Raw genomic sequence first — 20,219 nt, 5'->3', positions numbered from 1 at the left:
TTAAATGATTTTGATATAGCTTATTTTGTGAAAAATTGACCTGAATGTTTTATTTTAGATTTGCACAAAGTTTTTGTTATTTGCACAACTGTCAACCTCAGTGGAAAAGTCTGCCTGTTACTGTCTACATTGTATTAATTGCACAGTGTATTTTAATTTAATTGTTATGCAGGAAAAGGATATTTGTTTTATTTTATTCAAGAAGCATTTTTATTCTATATATGCAGGCAGTTTATTTTTGTTTCATTTGTTTTATACATTTTGATATTGTGCAGACCTCCGTTAATAAAGGAACCTGTGTGACATTTGGCACGAGGCTTTGTATTAAAACTGACTGTTTTTTTAAGGGTTTGATGCTAACAGAGATGCTATGCTATAATGCTTTGGGAGAAACCCGAATTATGGCACAAAAAAAAATATCGATATATATCGAGTATCGCCATTCAGCTAGAAAATATCGAGATATGACTTTTGGTCCATATCGCCCAGCCCTAGGTTGAATATAAATATTTACGGGCATTTATTCATCAAAATCTGTGTCAAATTAGTCACATAAACACATTCAAGGGTCACCTTTTCATCCGTGTCCAGGAGAAAGCGAAGTAACTGGTGGTCCTGTGGCTCTCTGGAGCCGGACTTGTGAGGAGCCGTGTTCAGTGCCGGACTAGCGGGCGGCTCCTTCTTGATCTCGACTTTGCTCTTGTTTAGTCCGTCCTCGGTGGTGGAGGACGCGTCGTTGGGGCTGCTGTCCTGGAGCAGCCGGTGGAGGATCTTATGCCGCTCCGTCAGGCTGCTGTGGGAGGCAGGGCACTGAGGAGCAGGAGAGGGGTTGGGAGGATGAGATGATGAGGTGCAGTGGAGGCCGCTGGGGGGCTCCACCCCCGTCCCGCTGCCGTCCAGGAGCTGGTTGAGCCTGGGGCTGCACAGCTGGGAGGCCGAAGGAAGAGGGGCTTTCGCAAAGTACTCTCCTCCTTCCTCCTCTCCATCCGATGGCTTTGCTGATAGTGGCCACGCAGTGGAGCCGGTGGGTGCACTGGCTTGTCTCTGAAGCCCGGGTAAGGACAGGGAGTACGACCCTGACGCTCCTCCGTTTGCTCCATTGTTACAATCGCCACCAGACGGCTGCCTGCTGAGGCTGCCTCCGCTGCTCACCGCCCCGGCTGGGGAATGAAGGCCTGGCGTGGAGGGAGAGAAGGGATTCCCGGGAACTCGAGGGCTTCCGCCGAGCCCGGGACTGGCCCGGGGCATCCTGGGGGACATAAATGAGGTAGGGGTGGCTGTGTGTGGGCTGCTGAGGGGAGAGGGGCTGCTGACCTGCTGGGGGCAATTAGTCCGACTGGGCGTCAGGTAGCCTGTGGGCGTCGCTGGGCTGTGTCCAAGGGAGGAGGCATTGCTGTTGTTGGTTGGAAGGCCTGAGGTTGCAAGCCCTGCGCCTTGGTTGGAGTTGCTGCCAGGGGGAAGCGATGGGGATTGGGAGGGAGTCGGAGCAAAACTGCCGGGGGTCAGTGGAAGGCTGGGGTTAGTGTTTTCCTGAGAGCTAGCAGTGTTGTGTTCCCTGAGCAGAAGGATGAAAATAGACGGCAACATTACAATTAAGCCCGTGTTGAAAAAATCGATTTTCTGATTCTAAATCGATTCTCATATTAATTCCTAAAAATCAATTTGTATGTCTAAAGATCAAAAAAAAAATTTGATAAAAAAAAAAAAAAAAATTATATATATATATATATATATATATATATATATATATATATATATATATATATATATATATATATATATATATATATATATATAAAAAAAATTATATATATATATATATATATTTTTTTTTTTTTTTTCTTATCATTACATTTTTGCCTGGGGAACTTTAATCCCAGTAGTCCCAGTAGTTTTGAAAACTCCTAAACTAAATGAACTTTTCTTTAGAGAACATGCTGGACATTTCAGCTTAAATTTCTAAATGTTATATTAGTTTAATGAAGTTCATATTATCTATATTTACTATAGTTGTTTGGTTTCTCTGTTATCGGACACGGTTTGTCATGAAATACCTGAAAAATGCCGGGTGCTTCATGGCAAGCTGTGTCTGGTGACAGAATAAATCAGACAAGCTAAAATAATTTGTTTACTGCTTGAGCTGTTGCAATTTCTTTCTTTTTTTGAACTTTAAATGGATATTGAAATGCCTATTTGAGTTATTTATATCTTAGTTATTTCACAATAATTATTGTGAAATTATTATTTCAATAGTTATTTTACAGTCATATAATCCAGGCAACACTAATCCAAATCAATATCGAATCGAATCGAATCAAATGGTGATAATCGATTCTGAATCTTAAGAATCGGAATCAAATCGATTCTTGACTTTTGAATCGATCCCCAGCTCTAATTACAATCATCACCACCCTGATTTCCAGCCTTATTCTGGAGCCATCCTGGAGCCACATGTATATTTACAGTTTATAAATTGCACCTTTTTCATTACAGTCCATAAAAAGCTTTCATGAGAGCCGTTTCATTCACATGCACGCCTCGTGAGCTGCTCTGCTGCTTGTTCTCTGCCACTTATTGGAATGATCCAGTCGAGTCTGCTGCAACTTGTTTCTAATATTAGATTAGCAGTTTTCACGACGACTGTAATCCCAGTGTTTGCAGAAGGAAAAGGCAGTGCATGCTTTCTACATTTGTTGCTGGGTGCTTTCTCTAAAGACACTAAAATGCTGCCGAATGCTGTGACATAAATGTGCAGTCGTAGAACCAAGGAGCCTACCGGACACGTTTGTTGCAACACGCTCAAGCATGGACTGTTTTTAAACAAACACTCGTGGATCTGAGCCTGTTTTCGCCACAGTACCTGTCAATAGTGTGAATCGCCACGATGAAGGGCTGTACATCCGGGTTGGGGGGGCAGCAGAACTTGCAGCGAGTCTGAGCGCTGAGCGGAGTGCTGTCACTTAACGTGAAATGGTACAGCGGGCTGATAGCGGTGCCGTGGGTCATCACTAGAAAACAAGGACACGCGAGGAAGAGGGAGAGGTTAGATTTGGGTTTCCACACGTATCCAGACTTGTAGAACTCCGACTACCGGTACATCACGAAGAAAGGAGAAAAAACATCACTGTAGAAGAGTAGATGCACAATAACAGATGTGTACTCCTTGATTCGTTAGCAGTCTTCCCTTCTTCTCACCACAGTCCAACGTTACTTCAGTTTGCTATTGGAAAACTATACTTTTAGTTGGAAAATCTTGTCAGATAATCCACTAATTCATCGCCACCGCTCTCAGAGTGATGTTACAGCCTCTGAAATGTGAAAATGTGTCTTGATTTACATCACCATAAGTTCAGTTCAAGAGTTTGGTACTTTCAGTTGGTAAAAAAAATAAGACATTCATCTCTGTAGAAACACCGACAAATTCTCAATTTTATGACCGAGTATAAATCAAACAATAACTCTTAATACTTAATTCAGTTTTAGCTGCATCCCTAAGGCACTATCAACCCACTTTTCTATTTCTGTTTACATTTTCTGCAGCGCTTTCTGCTTTTTAAATCTGCATACGCCACTGAAAAGAACGGCGAGGAACATGTGAGTGATTTTTTTTGGAAGATGCACTGAACGATCAATTCAGGCTGCTCACCCTCATGCAGCAGCTTCTTGGCGTGGGAGGGCTCCTTCCCCTGTGGCTGAAAGAACGCATAGATGCACCTCCTGACCAGGTCCTCCCAGCCAGGCCGGCCTGTCGCTCGCAAAGCACTCGTTTCTATGGAGATGATCTTCCCTGGATCAGAGCACCGCACACACAAACGGTCAGCCTTCAAGCCTTCATTCACACACCGTTCCCTCTCAGACGCTCATGACAAATCCAGCCCTCTTGGCAGGCTCGGCAAAATGCTCAACCGCCTGAACGTGTTGCCGTCATTTTGAAGAGAATTGTATTTTTGGTTTATTTGGAAACAAATGCATGAACTGCTTATCATAGAACCAGCCATGATAACATTTTCTACGGGAGTGAGCAAACGCCCCCAGAGATTATATGATAATATTTTAGGGGAAAATCATAAATAAAGATCGATCATTTCTCTCAAAAGATTTAGCTGAACTCATTCTGTCACATGATAAGTTGTGTGCATGAATGCGTGAACATCTGACATGACAGGACTCCACATCATTTATAACAACAACAATAAACATTAAGATCAACCATAGTATACAAGCAGAAGTTTGCAAAACCTTATTTTTTGTCAGTTCTGCTGCTGTAATGATAAACATGTCATTTTCTGACATTAACAAAGTAGAGTACACTTCCAGAAACGTTTTCATATCAAAACTGTTCAGGAGACGCCCCCAAGACCATGGTCACTTTTTGCTTGTTTGTTTGTTTTTCCCTTTGTCTCTCTCTCTCTCTCTCTCTCTCTGTCTCTCCTTTCGTCTCTCTTCTCTTCTCTCCTCCATCATCCCTTTCTCTCTCATTTCTTCCTGCGATAATACTGACTCCCCCTTTTAACCTTTTTTTATTATTATTATTTATTTATAATCTTTCCTTATTTATTTATTTTATTTATCATTTATTTATTTTTTGCTGCTGTCTCTCTCCTAAAATAACCATCTTTCTAGAAAACCATCATACTCATACACGCCCACATATAAGAAGAAATCTGAGCAAAAACATTGATTTTGTTGTTTTGTTTTTTTACTGCTTTGTTTGTCTGTTTGTAAAAAAAAAACAACTGTTCAGGAGATGTGATGTCATCAAAGCGGCGTGTGCGATTCACCTGTGGGGTCCTGCTTCGTCACAAAAGACTCGGTGCTGACGGGCTGAGCACGCGGGATCCGACAGGCGATACAAATCAGGCAACTCGGCAGGTCTGAAGAAGAGAGGAGGTAAAAATCAGAATGCAGTTATGAATATGCTGCATTTCTGTCACCACAGCTCCCTCCATGTTAAACACTGAAGCTTTGAGGCGAGCTGCTGTGTGCTGCGGTGTCATCGCACCACACAGGTGGATCCAGGCTAATACCTGGGCTAGCCCTGCATTCACACTGAAAGCGTCAAAAATCTCCAGACGCCAGCATCTCGCTGTTTGGAGCGTTCACACTGAAAGCGGCAGCTACTGTCGACGCCTGCAGTGGGCGGGGCTAAAGCGGCAGTGGGCGGGGCTAAAGCTGCAGTGGGCGGGGCTAAAGCTGCAGTGGGCGGGGCTAAAGCTGCGCTGCAGAACTGGAGGGAACATTCGGAACAGCCTACACATATAGCGTACACATCTTCTGTTTCCTATTTCACCATAGATCACACTTTGGGACGCCTTCTTTATATTTTAGCGTTATATCCGCGTAGATAAGAGTGAGTTTGATGCTCCTTAACAAGTTTGGTCCGCGGATCAACATCAACCGCCAGAGCCCACTCCCGGTGAACCATAAATCCGCCTAGGCTGATTTATGGTTCCGCGTCACACCAACGCAGAGCCGACGGCGTAGGGTACGCGGCGACGCACACCGCACCGCGACCCTACGCCGTCGGCTATGCCGTCGATTTAACGCGGAACCATAATTCAGGCGAAGCTGCAGTCATGGGATTTGGTCATGATGTTTAACCTGTGTAATGTGATTAATAAGCACGGTTTTTAATTATTTTTCGTTGGATCAATGTAGCAAATAAAATAGTTCGGACCATACAGTTCCTCACCCATCAGATACGTGTTTCACATGATCAGTTCAGGTAAAAACAGCTCTGCTCATGTACGCATGTGAATGAGTGTACGTTTGTGTCTACATGAAAGTACAATCTGCATTGAGAGTTCTCGCTTCGGGAATCCCGGTCTGTGATTGGACGACGCCTCGGCGTCGCCGCTGCTCATTTGCATAAAGTTCAGATTTTTCAACTTCAAATTGACGGGCCGCCCTCGCCGCTCCCGCCGCTTCTCGACGCGCGTTTTCATAGACAATGAATGGCAGCCGGACGCCTATGACGCCCGTAACGCTTTCAGTGTGAACGCAGGGTTAGTGATAGACTGGCGACCTGTCCAGGGGAAACCCTGGCCCCACCAACGTAAGATTAGCTGGATGACGTAGGAGATGGACGGGTGGGGGAGCCATGCTGGGTAACAGCAGGACTTCCCCCAAATGGTGTTGTTCAGTCTCCCCTGGCCACTCCTGCTGATGCTCCTTGATCACAAATAACTTCTTTCTGAGTCTCTTCAGTTTGTTCATTTTAGTGGATTACGGTTCTGTAACCAGCTAAGAGGTATGACATCCACCGCTCTGAAGATGAGGAACTGCCAGACATCCTCTCTTGTCATTAACGCCACCCGGCTAGACCCCCCACCCCACCTCCGTTCTGTTTACATAAGTTTACAACGAGTTATTCACAGGGCCAGGCCGACAAACCACCCTGTGTCAGTCAATGTGAAAAGGAAGGGCGACACGCTAGATTCCTGTGTTAAACGCGGGGTATTCGCCAGTGTAAAAGGGAATCATGAGTTTACTCCAAGAATGATGTAAAACTTTTGAATCTTTGAATCCCAGAAAGAAAAAAAAAGAAAATTTCCATCAAAAGATTTATCTCTCTGTGCTCCAAACCAATTATTATCTCAAATGAAATTCTGTCACAACTCACACCTACAGAAAAAAGGAAAAATATAAAAACTAGCATTCCTGCATAACATAAAAATTGTTCGAGAGGATATTCATCAGGTCAACTTGCTGCATGTAAAGACGAACGGGACAAATGAAACAATGAAAATGTAAAATAAATGTGTCCTTTTACTGCAAATCTTAAAGAGATATTTAAATGTCCGTGCGCAGATTTAAAACTTGGAATAACTGGAACGATATTGATCAAAACATTTAAAAAAAAATTGATGGAAACTTTGGAAACTCCTTTGATAAATCCAGATACCAGATGTTTATATGTGTGGATATATATGTATATATATATATATATATATATATATATATATATATATATAGCTTTGTTACAAAGCTATATACATACATACATACTGTATGTATATAAGCTGGACAATGTATTGCCTCGGGGCAGGAAATGCCCGAAGGCGTGTGTGTCTGCACTCACCATCTCCTTCCTCCTGAATGGCCCGTGGCTGGGACACGGTGAAACACTGCATGATCTCATATTGCTGTCTGGCCTCGAGGTTCTCTGAATCCGCCTCGTCTGGTGGCCTCTTCAGCATGCGACAGTTAAAGGCGTGGCTGTTCCTGCGACTAGGTTCCTCCGGCCATGGGGCGCCATTTACTGAGGACAAACAGAAAACATTGATCGGTGAGGAGGAAATACTTCCACCAGAATCAGTCTCTTTATTTCCAGCCTTGCAGTTCAGGTGACAGTTTGGGCAAAGAGGGGTCTTGAAATAGAGCAAATACTGACAAATATGTAATTTAATGAAATATAAAAACTATTCCTGGAAACATTAAGGGCCTGATTTACTAAAGGTTTGCGTGTGTAAAAACCTGTGCAAACCCGCGTAGCCTACGCCGTCGGTTCTGCGTTAGTGTAACGCGGAACCATAAATCAGCCTTTAGTGTGCGCTCTGTGCTGTTTTGAACACTTCTCTTCTCTTCTTTCGGTCATATGATGGTCCCGTCTGTCACACATTTACTGTCAGTGTTTGCTATATAATATATAATATTTGCAATATACTGTGGCCATCTGAATAAAAACTTAACTCATAAATAGATGAATCAAAGCGCTCTCCAGCTCTGTGTCTGATGTCTTTTTCTCCTCAGATCATGCCGAGCACCGCCGGGTCACGTAAACCCGACCAATTAAATATTAAAATCAAATTCAGTCCTGTGGCCCGTTTTTCGATTTCGTATTTTTGATCTGTGCCTAAAATTGAAATATGAAAAACCAGTCGTTTTTCCGTTTTTTGTGTTATAATAAAAAACTAATAACAACATAACCAGTCACTTTTTCATGTTTTGGTTTTTGATTGGCAATTGAAAATGGAAAGAACGAATGATACACGGATTCATCCAGACTCTCCATGGCGCAAAGTTTGCGCTCGGAAACCTTAAGACGCGCAACACCTCATTTAAATACTGCTGTTTGCACGTGTTATCAATTGTGCACGCAATCTTAGTTGATCACCCGCAAAACACACAACAACAGCACGCGCAAACTTTTTCAGTGCACACGCAATTTAGTACTCTTTATTTAGGATCTTAGTAAATCGGGCCCTAAGAGTGCAGGTAAAATATAAATATGAGATTTGTTCATTAATTTGAACATTTCTTTAACAGGAGTACATATGAGATGATGTTCAGCATCTGCAATGACGAGCTCCAACGTACTACAACGTAAACATTGAATTTGATGCCAGCATAAAACACATTTCTCATTGTGTGATAATTATTTAGGAATAAGGAGTACTTCTTCATGATGCACCATGAGGTCCCAGCTAAACACAGGACAGCCTCGCACGCATGCATGCGCGCACACACGCACACGCACACGTGCATGCGCGCACGCACACGCACACGCACACGCACACACACACAGAGAGAAACATGCTGCTTTGATTTCTGAAGTTCCACTACACCTCTACACATGTGCATGTCAAGTCTATGTCTCCAACGCTGCTGACATTAAAACAACCTTCTCCCCCAGCAGGAACACGTATGACTTTAATGAATACTGGTACTAGTAGCCGTACTGCTCGTCGGTGCCGGGGAACTGCTGCTCCCCGTTAGTTCACTTGTTGGTTCACTTGCATTCCAAAGACATTTTTTATGTCGTTTTCTGTGACATGTTGTGGTCAAAACACCAGAAAAACAGTATAAAAGCACCCTTTCAACCACCTTTCTTTTTTCCTCCTCATACTGGGGGGTTTAAGGGAGGGGAGTGAGTGGAAACGGCCTCCAGGTGCCTGTGACTGCAAAGTAGCGAGCCGTGGCCCGGTGCTGCTGGGCCAGGGTCGGCTTTCCCAGGATGCATTATGCTAAAAAACCTGAGACCCGACAACCTCGGTAACATCACTGAAGATGTTCCACAGCCCTTGGAGGACAGATGTTTGATGTGATATGTTGAACCACCTGATTTTGTTAATCTAATGCTGATTATTTTTAAAAATGTAAAAAAAAAAAAGAAGAAAAAAAAGGTCTCCTCACAGGGAATAACCATTTTTACCTGAGTGCATAATATACCAATACTTCCTTGTTCCTTAACCACAGCCGGTCCACACCCACCCTCACCTGTAACCTGCTCGTGAGCCGACTGCAGAATGTTCCAGAACCGCATAACGTGGATATCGTATAAACCCTGAAACTGCCGCCATTGCTTTAACATCTGGACATCTGCATTTCTATTTGCTTATTCAACATTTCAGAGCCTCGACCATAAACGAACAAAATATATAGCGTATGAGAGCAAGCATCCACTTTTCAGCTGCGGCGGAAAGTTCCTGTCGAGTTTTATCTCTGAAACCTCGGTGTAGTCTTCTACTTGATAAGACTGTATTATAGCAGCAGATCTGGACTAAAAAAAGTGATTTCAGAATATCCTTCAATAATATACTGCAGTATGATGTTTCCTCCTGAGTAAGTTGGTAAAAACACATCTTATTTTTAAGTTTTCTCTGCAAAATGTTATACTTTAAATATATTTCCAGAGAACTGTTGCAGCTGCTGCAGAGATAACACTTTTCATAGGAAGTACAAAAATGTGACCTTGTCATCGACTGTACTCTATCTCATGTCCTTAAACAGAAAACCTCATCCCCCTCCATTTTCATTATCATCCCTTCTCAAGGTTGTTCTTTAAAAGTAACTCACTCACTCACTCCACCAAACTTTTCTTCAAAACAAATTGTGCAGCTTCCCGCGGAGCACAAAAATGCTTTTCAATTCAGTCCTTTAATCTGCCTTCTTCATGCCTCAAATTCACTTTAGTTCTGTAGTTATGCATAAATAAACCAAGTTGATTATCTGGATTCAATACAATATTTTGCTGTTTAGCGCCTTCCAAATGTTTTTTTTTTCTTTTTTTGCATTAACATGGAATCTGTCACATTTAAAGATTTTAATTGTACAATAGCTGTTTGAATGGTATTGTCAGAGTTTTCTGAGTAAAGTCCCTCACAGTCACTCACCGAGGCTTTTTGGCAGCAGATTCCGAACAAACTCATTGTGGTCTCCAACGTGGAGGATGCTGTAGACGCTGGAGGCCATCAGCTCCTCCTGAGTGTATCCGAGGTAACTCGTCACATTCTCCGAAACAAAGACGATGCGACCCTCGCGGTTGACCACAAAGAAAAATCCATCGAGGGCCTGCGTGAGCAGGCGCGGGAAGAAGAGGAGGCAAAGAAGGAGCACGATGACTTTGGCTTGAGTACGTGTGTTACGGGAAATTAACATGACAGCAGCGATTGGAAGTGTCGTCTACCTCCAACAGCACGGGCCCGAGTGCCTCCTTCTCCACCAGCCCCTGGCTACTGGAAGAGATGTCACTCTTTTGCACTTCGTCATCTGGAGAAAGAAGAGCTGCTTTTTCTGTCAAAAAGGGAATGAAAATAAAATCAGAATGGGCAGATATTTGTAAACTACAGTGGAAAACAACAAATTCACACAGCTGGCGTGAATTTGGATGGAAAAACCTCATGAGATTTTTTTTATAACACCTGCTCAGAAGAGACACCTAGGAAGTGGAACAAGTTGTTGGAGGATGTGTGGTTCAGATTTAGCTAACCATTATCATTTATTCTGGGATTGTCCAAAACTCCTGTCTTATTGGCATGACATTCATGATTGTCTGGAACGCATATTTCAAATTACTGTACAATTTGATGTCAGCATAATGTATTTTGGTACCATGGCATTGCATACTCAAGCGAAAGCAGATAAATATCTAATGAAGATGTTATTGATTGGAGCGAAGAAGGCCATAACAAGGAAGTGGTTACAACCCAATGCACCGACATTGGAAGACTGGCAAAAAACTGTTCAAGAAATCTATACTATGGAGAAATTGACATGTGCTCTAAGGCTACAATCGGCCTTTGTTCATGACTTGAAGTACCAGATTTTTGACTTGCAGATATCGGAAAGGAAGTGTGACATCCATTGTTCATATGTTCATGTTATATTTTACATATAACAAAAAAAAGAGTCACAGAGGGAAATAAGTCAAACTGTACATATCTGTCTGCCTTGCTGTGAAAGTATGGTTGTGTTGAAGCTATTCTGTATGTTTCTCTCAGAAAAATAAAATGATAAAAAAAAGAAAATAAAATCAGATTGAAGACATGAAATGTACCTCATGCATACGTGTCTACATGAACGAGTCTTCACACTGATTCGGTGTGTTTGTGCAACAGTTTCCTCACCCTGCTCACGTCGCTTGATCTGCTGGATTTGGTCCACGGTACTCTTGAGGATGTGGCACTTGTCAGGTTTGACACTGAGGCCGGCGATGTCGCCCATGTTGGATGACAGCAGCTCAGCCAGCTCCTCGATGTAGCGACACTCCAGCTCCCGTCTTCGCTTCTCCAGACTGCAGACGAAGACAATCGTGAAGCCAGAAGCTTGTTATTGATATATGTTACAGTGGACAAAGTTGTTTACGGATATTAGCCCTGCTAGTTTATCTCTTAGCCACCATTTACCCTAAAGAAATGTCATACACGATGTGAGGCCTTACAGACTCCTGCCTTGTGTACTGAATCCTGTCGGTGGTCTAACGTTTTTGATGGTGTATTTGTTGGATTAATCAATAATGAATATAATCTCACGTTTAAACTCTGATCTTCAACTCACTGTATCGTAACACAATGCTTTTTTTGTGCGAAAATTATAAGTAGCTTACAGTACTATTGATACTTGTCTTACAGACCACAGCATTTACCCTTCAAAGAGACATAAATGGTAATTCCCCTCCAGGGACTAATAAAGTATTATTGAATTGAACTGCCTCATAAAAATGTAAGCTACTTCTTATTTGTATTCCCTTATTTCTATGTCCTAATTCAAAACAGCAAATGCTAATGCTAAAATGTGTTATTACTTAAGCGGTTTTCCATCCAGCTGTGGTAACTGTCTGTGATTTGTTTCCATTATGTGGAAGCATGACATTTTCCATACACTGGTATGTTTACACTGTAACAAAATAACCTAAATCAACCTTTAGCTGTCGTCTTTGAAGACCCGCGCAGCCCACGTCTCAGATTCCAACAATATACATTCAGAGTGACGAGTAATAGATAGGTATGTGGCAAACAGGAGACAAAGAAATGTGTGTATGGGAGAGTACGTGCATGTGAAACGACAACAGCAAAAGTAGGTCAGTGTTGTTCCCGGCCAGCCAGAACTCACAGGCGTGGCGTCTGAGGGAAGCGGGACGCTGCTGTGTGAAATGTACAGGTCATCGAATGTGTGCGGATGCCGTAGAAATGCATGCTGGGTGTTTATATAAGCCTACAATTTTGGGGGGGTTTTACAGACTCAAAAACACAAGTACGCCGAAGCGTTTACCCTCATTTACCCTAAAGTGACGTCACACGCAGCTAAGAGAGAGGGAAACAGATAAATCACACTGAAAAGTCTAAACTACAGATGCACAACTCGTCTTTTCTGAGCCAAATTTGGATTTAAGATTTTTGTAATGACCTGCTCATTTCTTTTTTAAAAGAAATAAAAAGAAAAACTCTGCTGTTTAGGAATATAATGAACCAAATTACAGGTGCAGTTTTATGCCTACAGATAAAACTGCCAACCCACCAAACAGTTTTTGGACTGTAGGAGGAAAATATCAAGATGAGGATGGCCGTCTCGCTGACCGTTTCACCGGCGTATTTGGACTTGTTTTTATTGTCTCACCAACTTTTTACATGTTGTTACAATCGTGGTGAGTCCGGTCCATTCTGGCAAAGGTAGAAAGCTGGCGTCAATTTTTAAATCCAGATTAAAATGCTGATGTTTTTCCCCGACCAAGATGTTCCAGCTCTTATCAGAAACTCCGACTCTCCCATCACGTATGCATTGATCTATAGTCCACCAGACCTGGTGGCGAGCATGACTGAGGACTTTGATGACTTTTTAATAGTCGCCAATTTTAATATCCATGTGTGTTGTGAGTGCTGACCTCAGGGAGCTTGTTTTGTCCTTTGGCTTGGACGTGTGTGTCAATGAGATCGTAGATTCATGTATTTCAGATTTTTCTGAAATACATGAATCTACGATCTGAAATGAAAAACAATACGTTTTTCATTTCAGATTTTGTTGTTTTGTGTCACGTGCCCTCATGTCAAACACTGCGATCCGGAGCGCTGTGACATCTCAGTCCTCTGCAGCTTTTGGCAGCTCCGTACTCTCGGGGATCACAATGGTAATTTAAGGCCTGATTAATCTGCAACCGTTTTCAACTCTACATGCACTGATGTCTTGGACATAGTAGCCCCTTTTAGGAATAAGCAATCCAAACCCACAACAAAGCTGTGGTTGAATGAGGCCACCCGCACTCGTGGATGCAGATGCGCTGAAAGAAAATATTAAAAAAAGAATCTTCAAATCTCTTTAGAGATTTTTGGAAACAGTTTACTTGAGTACTAACGAGCTCTCTTTTTTTTTTAATCTAACGTTATATTGAAAAGTTCTAACAAAGCTCAGTTTCTTAGATTGCTTCTATCAGGTCCCCCTTCTCTGCTGTTGGATACCTGCATCTTTTCCTACTGGTAATTTGGTCTATGAGAATTTTGAGCAGGAGTCTCTCTCATCATTACCCTTTATTGCACCTGAGGCCTTCTAACTGCCCTCTTGATACGCGTCCCCTCTCAGCTCTTTGGGGATGTTCTTTATAGCAGCGGGACATGTGTTGTGGACCTGATCAATTCCTCTTGGAGGTCAGGCTGTGTTCCGTGCAGCCCCGCCTCAAAAACGCTAATCTTGACACTTCTGTTCTTTCAAACTACAGGCCAATTTCAAAACTTCCTTTTCCGTAAAATGTTTTTAAGTAGTTATTTTTTTTTACCAATTGCAGTCATACCTCGACCGTAATGGCATTTTGGAGAAATTCCAGTTTTAAATCGTTTCACAGCATAGCAACCGTGCTGCTTAGAGTTTTTTTACTGACATGCTTTTGTCTGCTCTGCTCTTCTCTTCTTCTATTTTTGGATCTCACTGGCACAGTTTTTGCTGGTTCCAGTCTCACTTGGAAGGCAGGAGTTTCTCTGTCTATTTGGGCCAGTTTTCCCCCCCTAAGCGATTTAATTGTGGGGTACCACAAGGCTCGATTCTGGGTCCAAATAGTTTTTGTTTGTATATGCTTCCTTTGGCCCCCGTTTTTCAAAAATGGCATGGCATTGCTTTTAAACTGCTTTGCTGATGATTGCAAATCTATTTGCACATACACTCAAAGAGGAATGAGTCTATTTAACCTTTGCTGAACTAGAGTACACTCTCGCTTGAAGCTAAAATTCCTTGATCTGACCAAGAATAAGATTTTAATCAATCTGACATCTTACACAGTCATGACAGTGTAACTGCTGCATTATCTGTGTACTGTAAGCAATTTATGAGAAATCTTATGTGCCCATATATGCTGATGCCCAGATTTAAACGAACTAACGCCAACTTATATAGCGGATAAAATTTCAATCAGAATAGGACACCACATAGTCTGAAAAAAGTTCATACCAGTTTCTCAAAAAAATAATACCTCTTAAACCACATTTAAGATTTTTTATCACCTTAAAATTGGTCACCTTTTAATACTTTTTAAAACCCAGCGGACGCCCTGATCCATCCATCGTGGTGCCTGTATGTAAAAGAGGGATTCCGGAAAGGCGTAAAATCTGATCACCTCTTTTTTCTGCCTCCCAACGACCACAAGGTGAGAGTGTGAGAATTTAAAAACCTCCTTTAACAAACCATCCCGGTCAACTTCTCCATGACCGACCGACCGACCGACCGACCGACCGACCACCCACCCACCCACACACCCACACCCACACACACACACACACACACACACACACACACGTTCCTGTTAAAAGGATCATAACAATATGAAGAAAGCTGACAGCATTTTCTCCTTTGCTTTGTTTAAAATATATAGATATACTATATATATATATATATATACATACATACATACATACACACACACACACACATATATATATACATACATACACACACACACACACATACGTCTACAACATAAGATTAAATCTTTATTAGTCATCGTTATATAACAACGAAATTAAAAGTGTCATCAGTCAAGATATTTTTTAACTGAACCTGCAATAACACCTTATGAATTACAATTCTATTCATTTAGCTCCGTTATACAAGAATAGGCTGGATATATAAATTATTCCCGCAGCATGCACTGCCCACTTGTTATAAAAGTGAGAGTCTACAGCCCAGACAGATGCCTTAGTTTGGGTATTTATTAAAAATGGTACAGTAAAGGGATGCATACAGCAATGTTTCCACGTGGTCCAGTTGCATATGCACTTATGGGTGTTTCACACAGCACATTTCAGAAGATTGCCTCAACGAATCACACCGACTTCTTTACTGACTTCTTTTCAGATGAAAAAAAAAAAAAAAGTCTGCCTTAAAATTTGTGGTAAGCGCGACTATGATATTGTTGCACGGAGCATGAGTGGGAGAGCGGTTTGGCAAGACATGCTCAAGGACGCAAGCTGATCCGTTTTAGTTCTGTGCAGCCAAAGTTGGCTTAACATTCTTCAATTGCTGTGACTGTATGCAGGAATTTCACACACTGGGATTTCTGAAAATAACAGGCAATGGAGTGCTATAATTGAAATGCTAACCCAGATTTTCATTAATGGGAGTACTGAAATCTTCAGTTTTCCTGGTTTTAATTCACTTTTTGTGTTTCATCAAAAATGAAAAGTAAAATGTAAATGCAAGATCTTTCTGTTTTACCTATGCAGTGTCCCTTGCACTACTGGTGTAATTTTTTTCAGTATTGTAATAAATTAAACACCCGGTATTTACCTTTGGCCCGACGTGTCGCATGGTGAGACCTTCCTCTTCCGTGACTCTGGCGTGGCAGCGTCCAGGGGGCTTTCCCCTACTGCACTCATTTTCAGCTTAGACTGATCTACGGAGAAGCGGCAAAGATAAACATCAGAAACACGGCTAAACACTTCGATTACCGTAAAACCTCGAGTTAAAGCTTTCATTAGGATCTATTCAACCCATGAAACCACAAGCAGCAACACATTTTTTTTATTTTTTTTTTTACAAATGAACAGTTACTGAATATACTGTATTTAAAAAAAAAAAAAAAAAAAAAAAAAAAAAAAAAAAAAAACAGAATATGAATTTGGGTTTCCTGAAAAAAAGCTGTCGGTTAGCTGGAGTAAATACAGGAAAGAAAATTATATAACACAATATTTCACCATATTTTTTATTTCTATAGTATATCTCACAAAAATGTACAATCAAGCGTTTAAGATAGAGAAATGAGTCAGGAGGATGAGAACATCTGGCAGCAGCAGCAACCCTCACAAGGCATAACATAAACGGCAGACGACTGAGAAGCCAGTGAAGGCTGTGTCTTTGCTGGAGTCAAGAAGTGATCAACAAGTGCTGTCCGCTGAGCAGACGGTGCTGGAGCTCCACCTTGGTGGCAACATGTGTCCAGTTCTGAACAGCCTCGTCGGGTCACGGGCGCTGGGACAATCAACCAAACTGAATGGCACTGAAATGCCAGCAGATATTTGCATCTGTGGGTAAAACCAGCAGCCACCAAACTGGAGAGTTCCTGTAACCTGACTTACAACCAGAACGCATAACATCAGTGGTTTCGGGATTCTCTTTGACTGATCCATGCGTTTTTGTCCGTACGTATGTAAGTACGTAAGTACTTGATGCTGCTGAGGCTGTCATCAAATGAGAGCGCAGCTCACCCGTGCATCACAGGCTGCGTTTCCTTCTGTGATTGTTACATTCCTCCTCTGTGGTCCCCGACTGGCGAATTCTTTCGCAGCAAAGTCTACACAACACATCTCTCTGGCTTCATCAGGACGGTTGGCAAGGCAACAAAAACGGCTGCAACATTTGTTGAATCGCAGGAATCAAGTTCCTTCGAGATCCATTAAGGCAAATACTAAAGTTGAAACATTTTTACTGTCGTGATAAATCAGATTCAGTAATATGGTAATAGTCTAAATACAGATGTGACGCAGGGGAAAAGTGCACGATTCCGGCTCGGCACAGAAAAGATAAGCCAAGAACCATTCATGACGAGGGTCACAGCAATTCTTAATCATAAGAGATGAATTCCCATTATGTTTCACAACCTTTGTTTGTATGTCTAAAAGCTTCTGATTCACCCAAACATCCTGACTGCAAAATAAAAGCACCGACAACAAAAGAGTATCTAAAGTTTGAGTATCTTTAAAGCCATTTCCACCTCGTGAAAACCCCCAGAAAAACCCACAAATCTGCAAAGCCTGGACAGTCACACAAACTGACACCCATGAAACCGTTTAAATCCATGGGCAAAGAAAAGACCAAAGACAAACTGCCATTGTCACAGAAGTATTGTGGGTATGGCTGCAAGGCCATGTTCCTCGTAGGACAATAATCCTTTCCGACTCAGCTTGTTTCACCTCAAATCGCCCCTCAGCCGCCTTGTGTTGCTAACATGCAGCACTTAAAACATCCATTTGCCAAAGTGAGGAATGAGAGCACTACTGCAAATCAGCACAAAATACAAATTAACCTTGTTTCTGGGAGGCGGATTTCAGCATATATTAAGCATAATAGCAATATTTTTTTTAATTTGCCCTGTAAAAAAAGACAAATTAGGTTACATAGACATCACAGAGCGGGCCATAGCTTATATGTGTCAGCATCTTTAGGTTTCAGGCTTGCGTGCACTTCAGTAAACCAATTAGGCTTGATGATAGAGTTTGATCTATTTTGACATGTCATTTCATTGAGTATGATTTGCTTTTTACCACCTATTTATGTGTAACTATGAGCTATTTCACGTAATTGACTCAATCTTGACAGAAGATACAAAACAAACTAAAGAAAAACCAACATTCCCGTCATAGTTGTTGATAACCAAAGAAGACATGTCCACATAACTTATCCAACAGTTAGAAAAAAAAATATGATCAAAAATAGTTGAAATAATATGACCGAGGACACGGACGCACTTCAAACTAACAACACAGAGACAAGGCTTGCAAACAAAGATCTTTCCAGAACGTCCTTGCTCAAATAATTCTGCTCATTCCTGATTGTTGCAGTATTTATCCGCATATGCACAGAGAGAACACAAGATGAATTAATTACATCTGATAATGCATCATTCAACGTCAAAGACACCCATTAAAAACTCTGCACCCTCCAAGTCTACGCAGATGGTTTCATTTATCCGTTTATATAGGCACGTCTTATAGCTGCGTGTTTCTACTGTGAAAGCGGATGTTAAAATCAATTTTTCCACACAGTGAACCTTTTGTATATTCAGCTGAAAGGTTCATCATATGTGCTCGAGAAGCAACAACCCTCCTGGGTTCTCCTCCTTCTCTGTGAACATGGAAAACAGTAACTTCCCTCTGGTAAATGTTAATTACCCACACGAGCTGACTGTAACTGTGATCCAGCCCTGTTTCCACATCTTATCCTATTTTAGAAAATATCAAAAACATGTATAATGGATGAACTTGATGAACTGCAGTCTACTACAAGGAACCTGCAATGCTCACACTCGCGTAGAATAACGTGACACTGATCAAAGTGTTCGAAGTCAGCAGATTACTGCTCAGTGCAACACAGTCCACTGCTCAGGCAAAACCTGATTTACCTTTTCAGATGTGTCTCCTGCTGTTATTCAAATATCGTATTGCTAATATGACTATATATATATGATTTAAAATGGTTATGATGCAGAAAAGAACAAGATGGATTAGTGGGAGCACTTATTCTTATACTTCTAACTCCCGTTGTCCACAGATCAGGGAAAACACAAAAACAGACCAAATGTTGGCTGCTGTTAAGGTTTTATTGATACCAATAATGGCATTCATTATCGCATTACCTCTTGTGCCTTCACTCATACTCAATGTACTGATTCAGCATCTGCATAGACTGCGTTGCTCCCACTTGCCTGTTTATTAGAAAGTACAAGATGGTGCCAGCTGACACTATTTAAAAACTTGAGAACTTTCACTTTCTTATCTTGTGCCATAGCTTCAGTCAATATTAGATGCTTTCATGCCTCATGATTGAAAAAACCTGAGGGAATCAATAATAGTCCTCTAACTATTGGAAGAAGTGTTCACACTACAAGATCTGTGGTCAGCTGTAGTTCATACAACCGCTTTTGTTGAGGAAAGCCTTAAATGTACTGGTAATTGCAGTCCTCAGAGAAATGGCCAGTGCCCAGCACAACAGCACAGATGAAACAGTAATCAAAAAGAAAACGTCTTACAACAGACTTCTGCTGTAAATAAGTATTTTGGTTTAGATAAGGGAGCTGTACAAAACCCCCACATGGAGGGACAGGGAGATAACCAACTCCATTACCAACTATCTGGCTAAAGACACGCTGTCCATCAACAGCGACTAAACATGGCTCTGAAAACCTGATAAAACACTTTCGTCAAGACATGCACTTCCGTCTTGCACATATTTCAGCCAGGTTACCCTCCCAGACTTTTATAGAGAATGCGCGGGGGGAAAAGTTGAAAATGTGGACTTATTAGTGGTCATACCTGTATCGCACCCTCGGCAACTCTCCAACCGTGCTGTTGTCCACAGATGGTATACGTCCCCGTTTAACAACGGACGTCTATGATTAAATGATCCAACGAATATATTTGAAATCTAACCTTCATTCATAGTTTGAGCCAACCATGAACTTCTACCCAGTATTCGGATAAAGTCTTTCCTGTTATGGGTCTGCCCCTCCAAAGCACGGCATATCTAATTTAATACCAGTAAAGCTGCAGGAGGAGTTACCCATATTGATAGTATACAACATGCCGATCAAAAGGCTCGGTAGGAATGCCAGTAGTTAGTTAAACCGAGGAAAAATAATGGCCTTTTCTAAAATAATGCTTCCTGTTTATAATGAGCAACTCCCTGTGTTGTTAAGATATTGGTGGCAAACTAACATCTGTTGCACAACTGCAAACACCAGTATCACATATTCATGAGACAGCCGGTCAAGTGCTAATGCTGAAACATGTATGAGCACTTGTAAG

At 41.7% G+C, this 20,219-nt stretch overlaps 1 protein-coding gene across 4 annotated transcripts in view; it reads right to left on the bottom strand.

The window, feature by feature from the left end:
- The window catches only part of ncoa1 (nuclear receptor coactivator 1), a 62,117-nt gene that overhangs the window by 22,872 nt on the left and 19,026 nt on the right, over positions 1-20,219 (bottom strand). For all 4 annotated transcript variants that reach the window (XM_061707457.1, XM_061707458.1, XM_061707459.1 and 1 more), the window contains exons 3-11: positions 15,988-16,093; positions 11,349-11,515; positions 10,409-10,515; positions 10,116-10,293; positions 7,082-7,261; positions 4,782-4,874; positions 3,647-3,787; positions 2,861-3,008; positions 574-1,555 (exon numbers count right to left, since the gene is read on the bottom strand). In XM_061707457.1, the coding sequence (XP_061563441.1) occupies positions 574-1,555; positions 2,861-3,008; positions 3,647-3,787; positions 4,782-4,874; positions 7,082-7,261; positions 10,116-10,293; positions 10,409-10,515; positions 11,349-11,515; positions 15,988-16,076 (2,085 nt within the window). In that variant the 5' untranslated portion in view covers positions 16,077-16,093. The remainder of the gene's footprint in view (positions 1-573; positions 1,556-2,860; positions 3,009-3,646; positions 3,788-4,781; positions 4,875-7,081; positions 7,262-10,115; positions 10,294-10,408; positions 10,516-11,348; positions 11,516-15,987; positions 16,094-20,219) is intronic.

The sequence above is a fragment of the Cololabis saira genome, chromosome 18, assembly GCF_033807715.1.
Source record: "Cololabis saira isolate AMF1-May2022 chromosome 18, fColSai1.1, whole genome shotgun sequence".
Classification (NCBI taxonomy): domain Eukaryota; kingdom Metazoa; phylum Chordata; class Actinopteri; order Beloniformes; family Belonidae; genus Cololabis; species Cololabis saira.
This window is presented reverse-complemented; position numbering and strand designations above follow the sequence as displayed.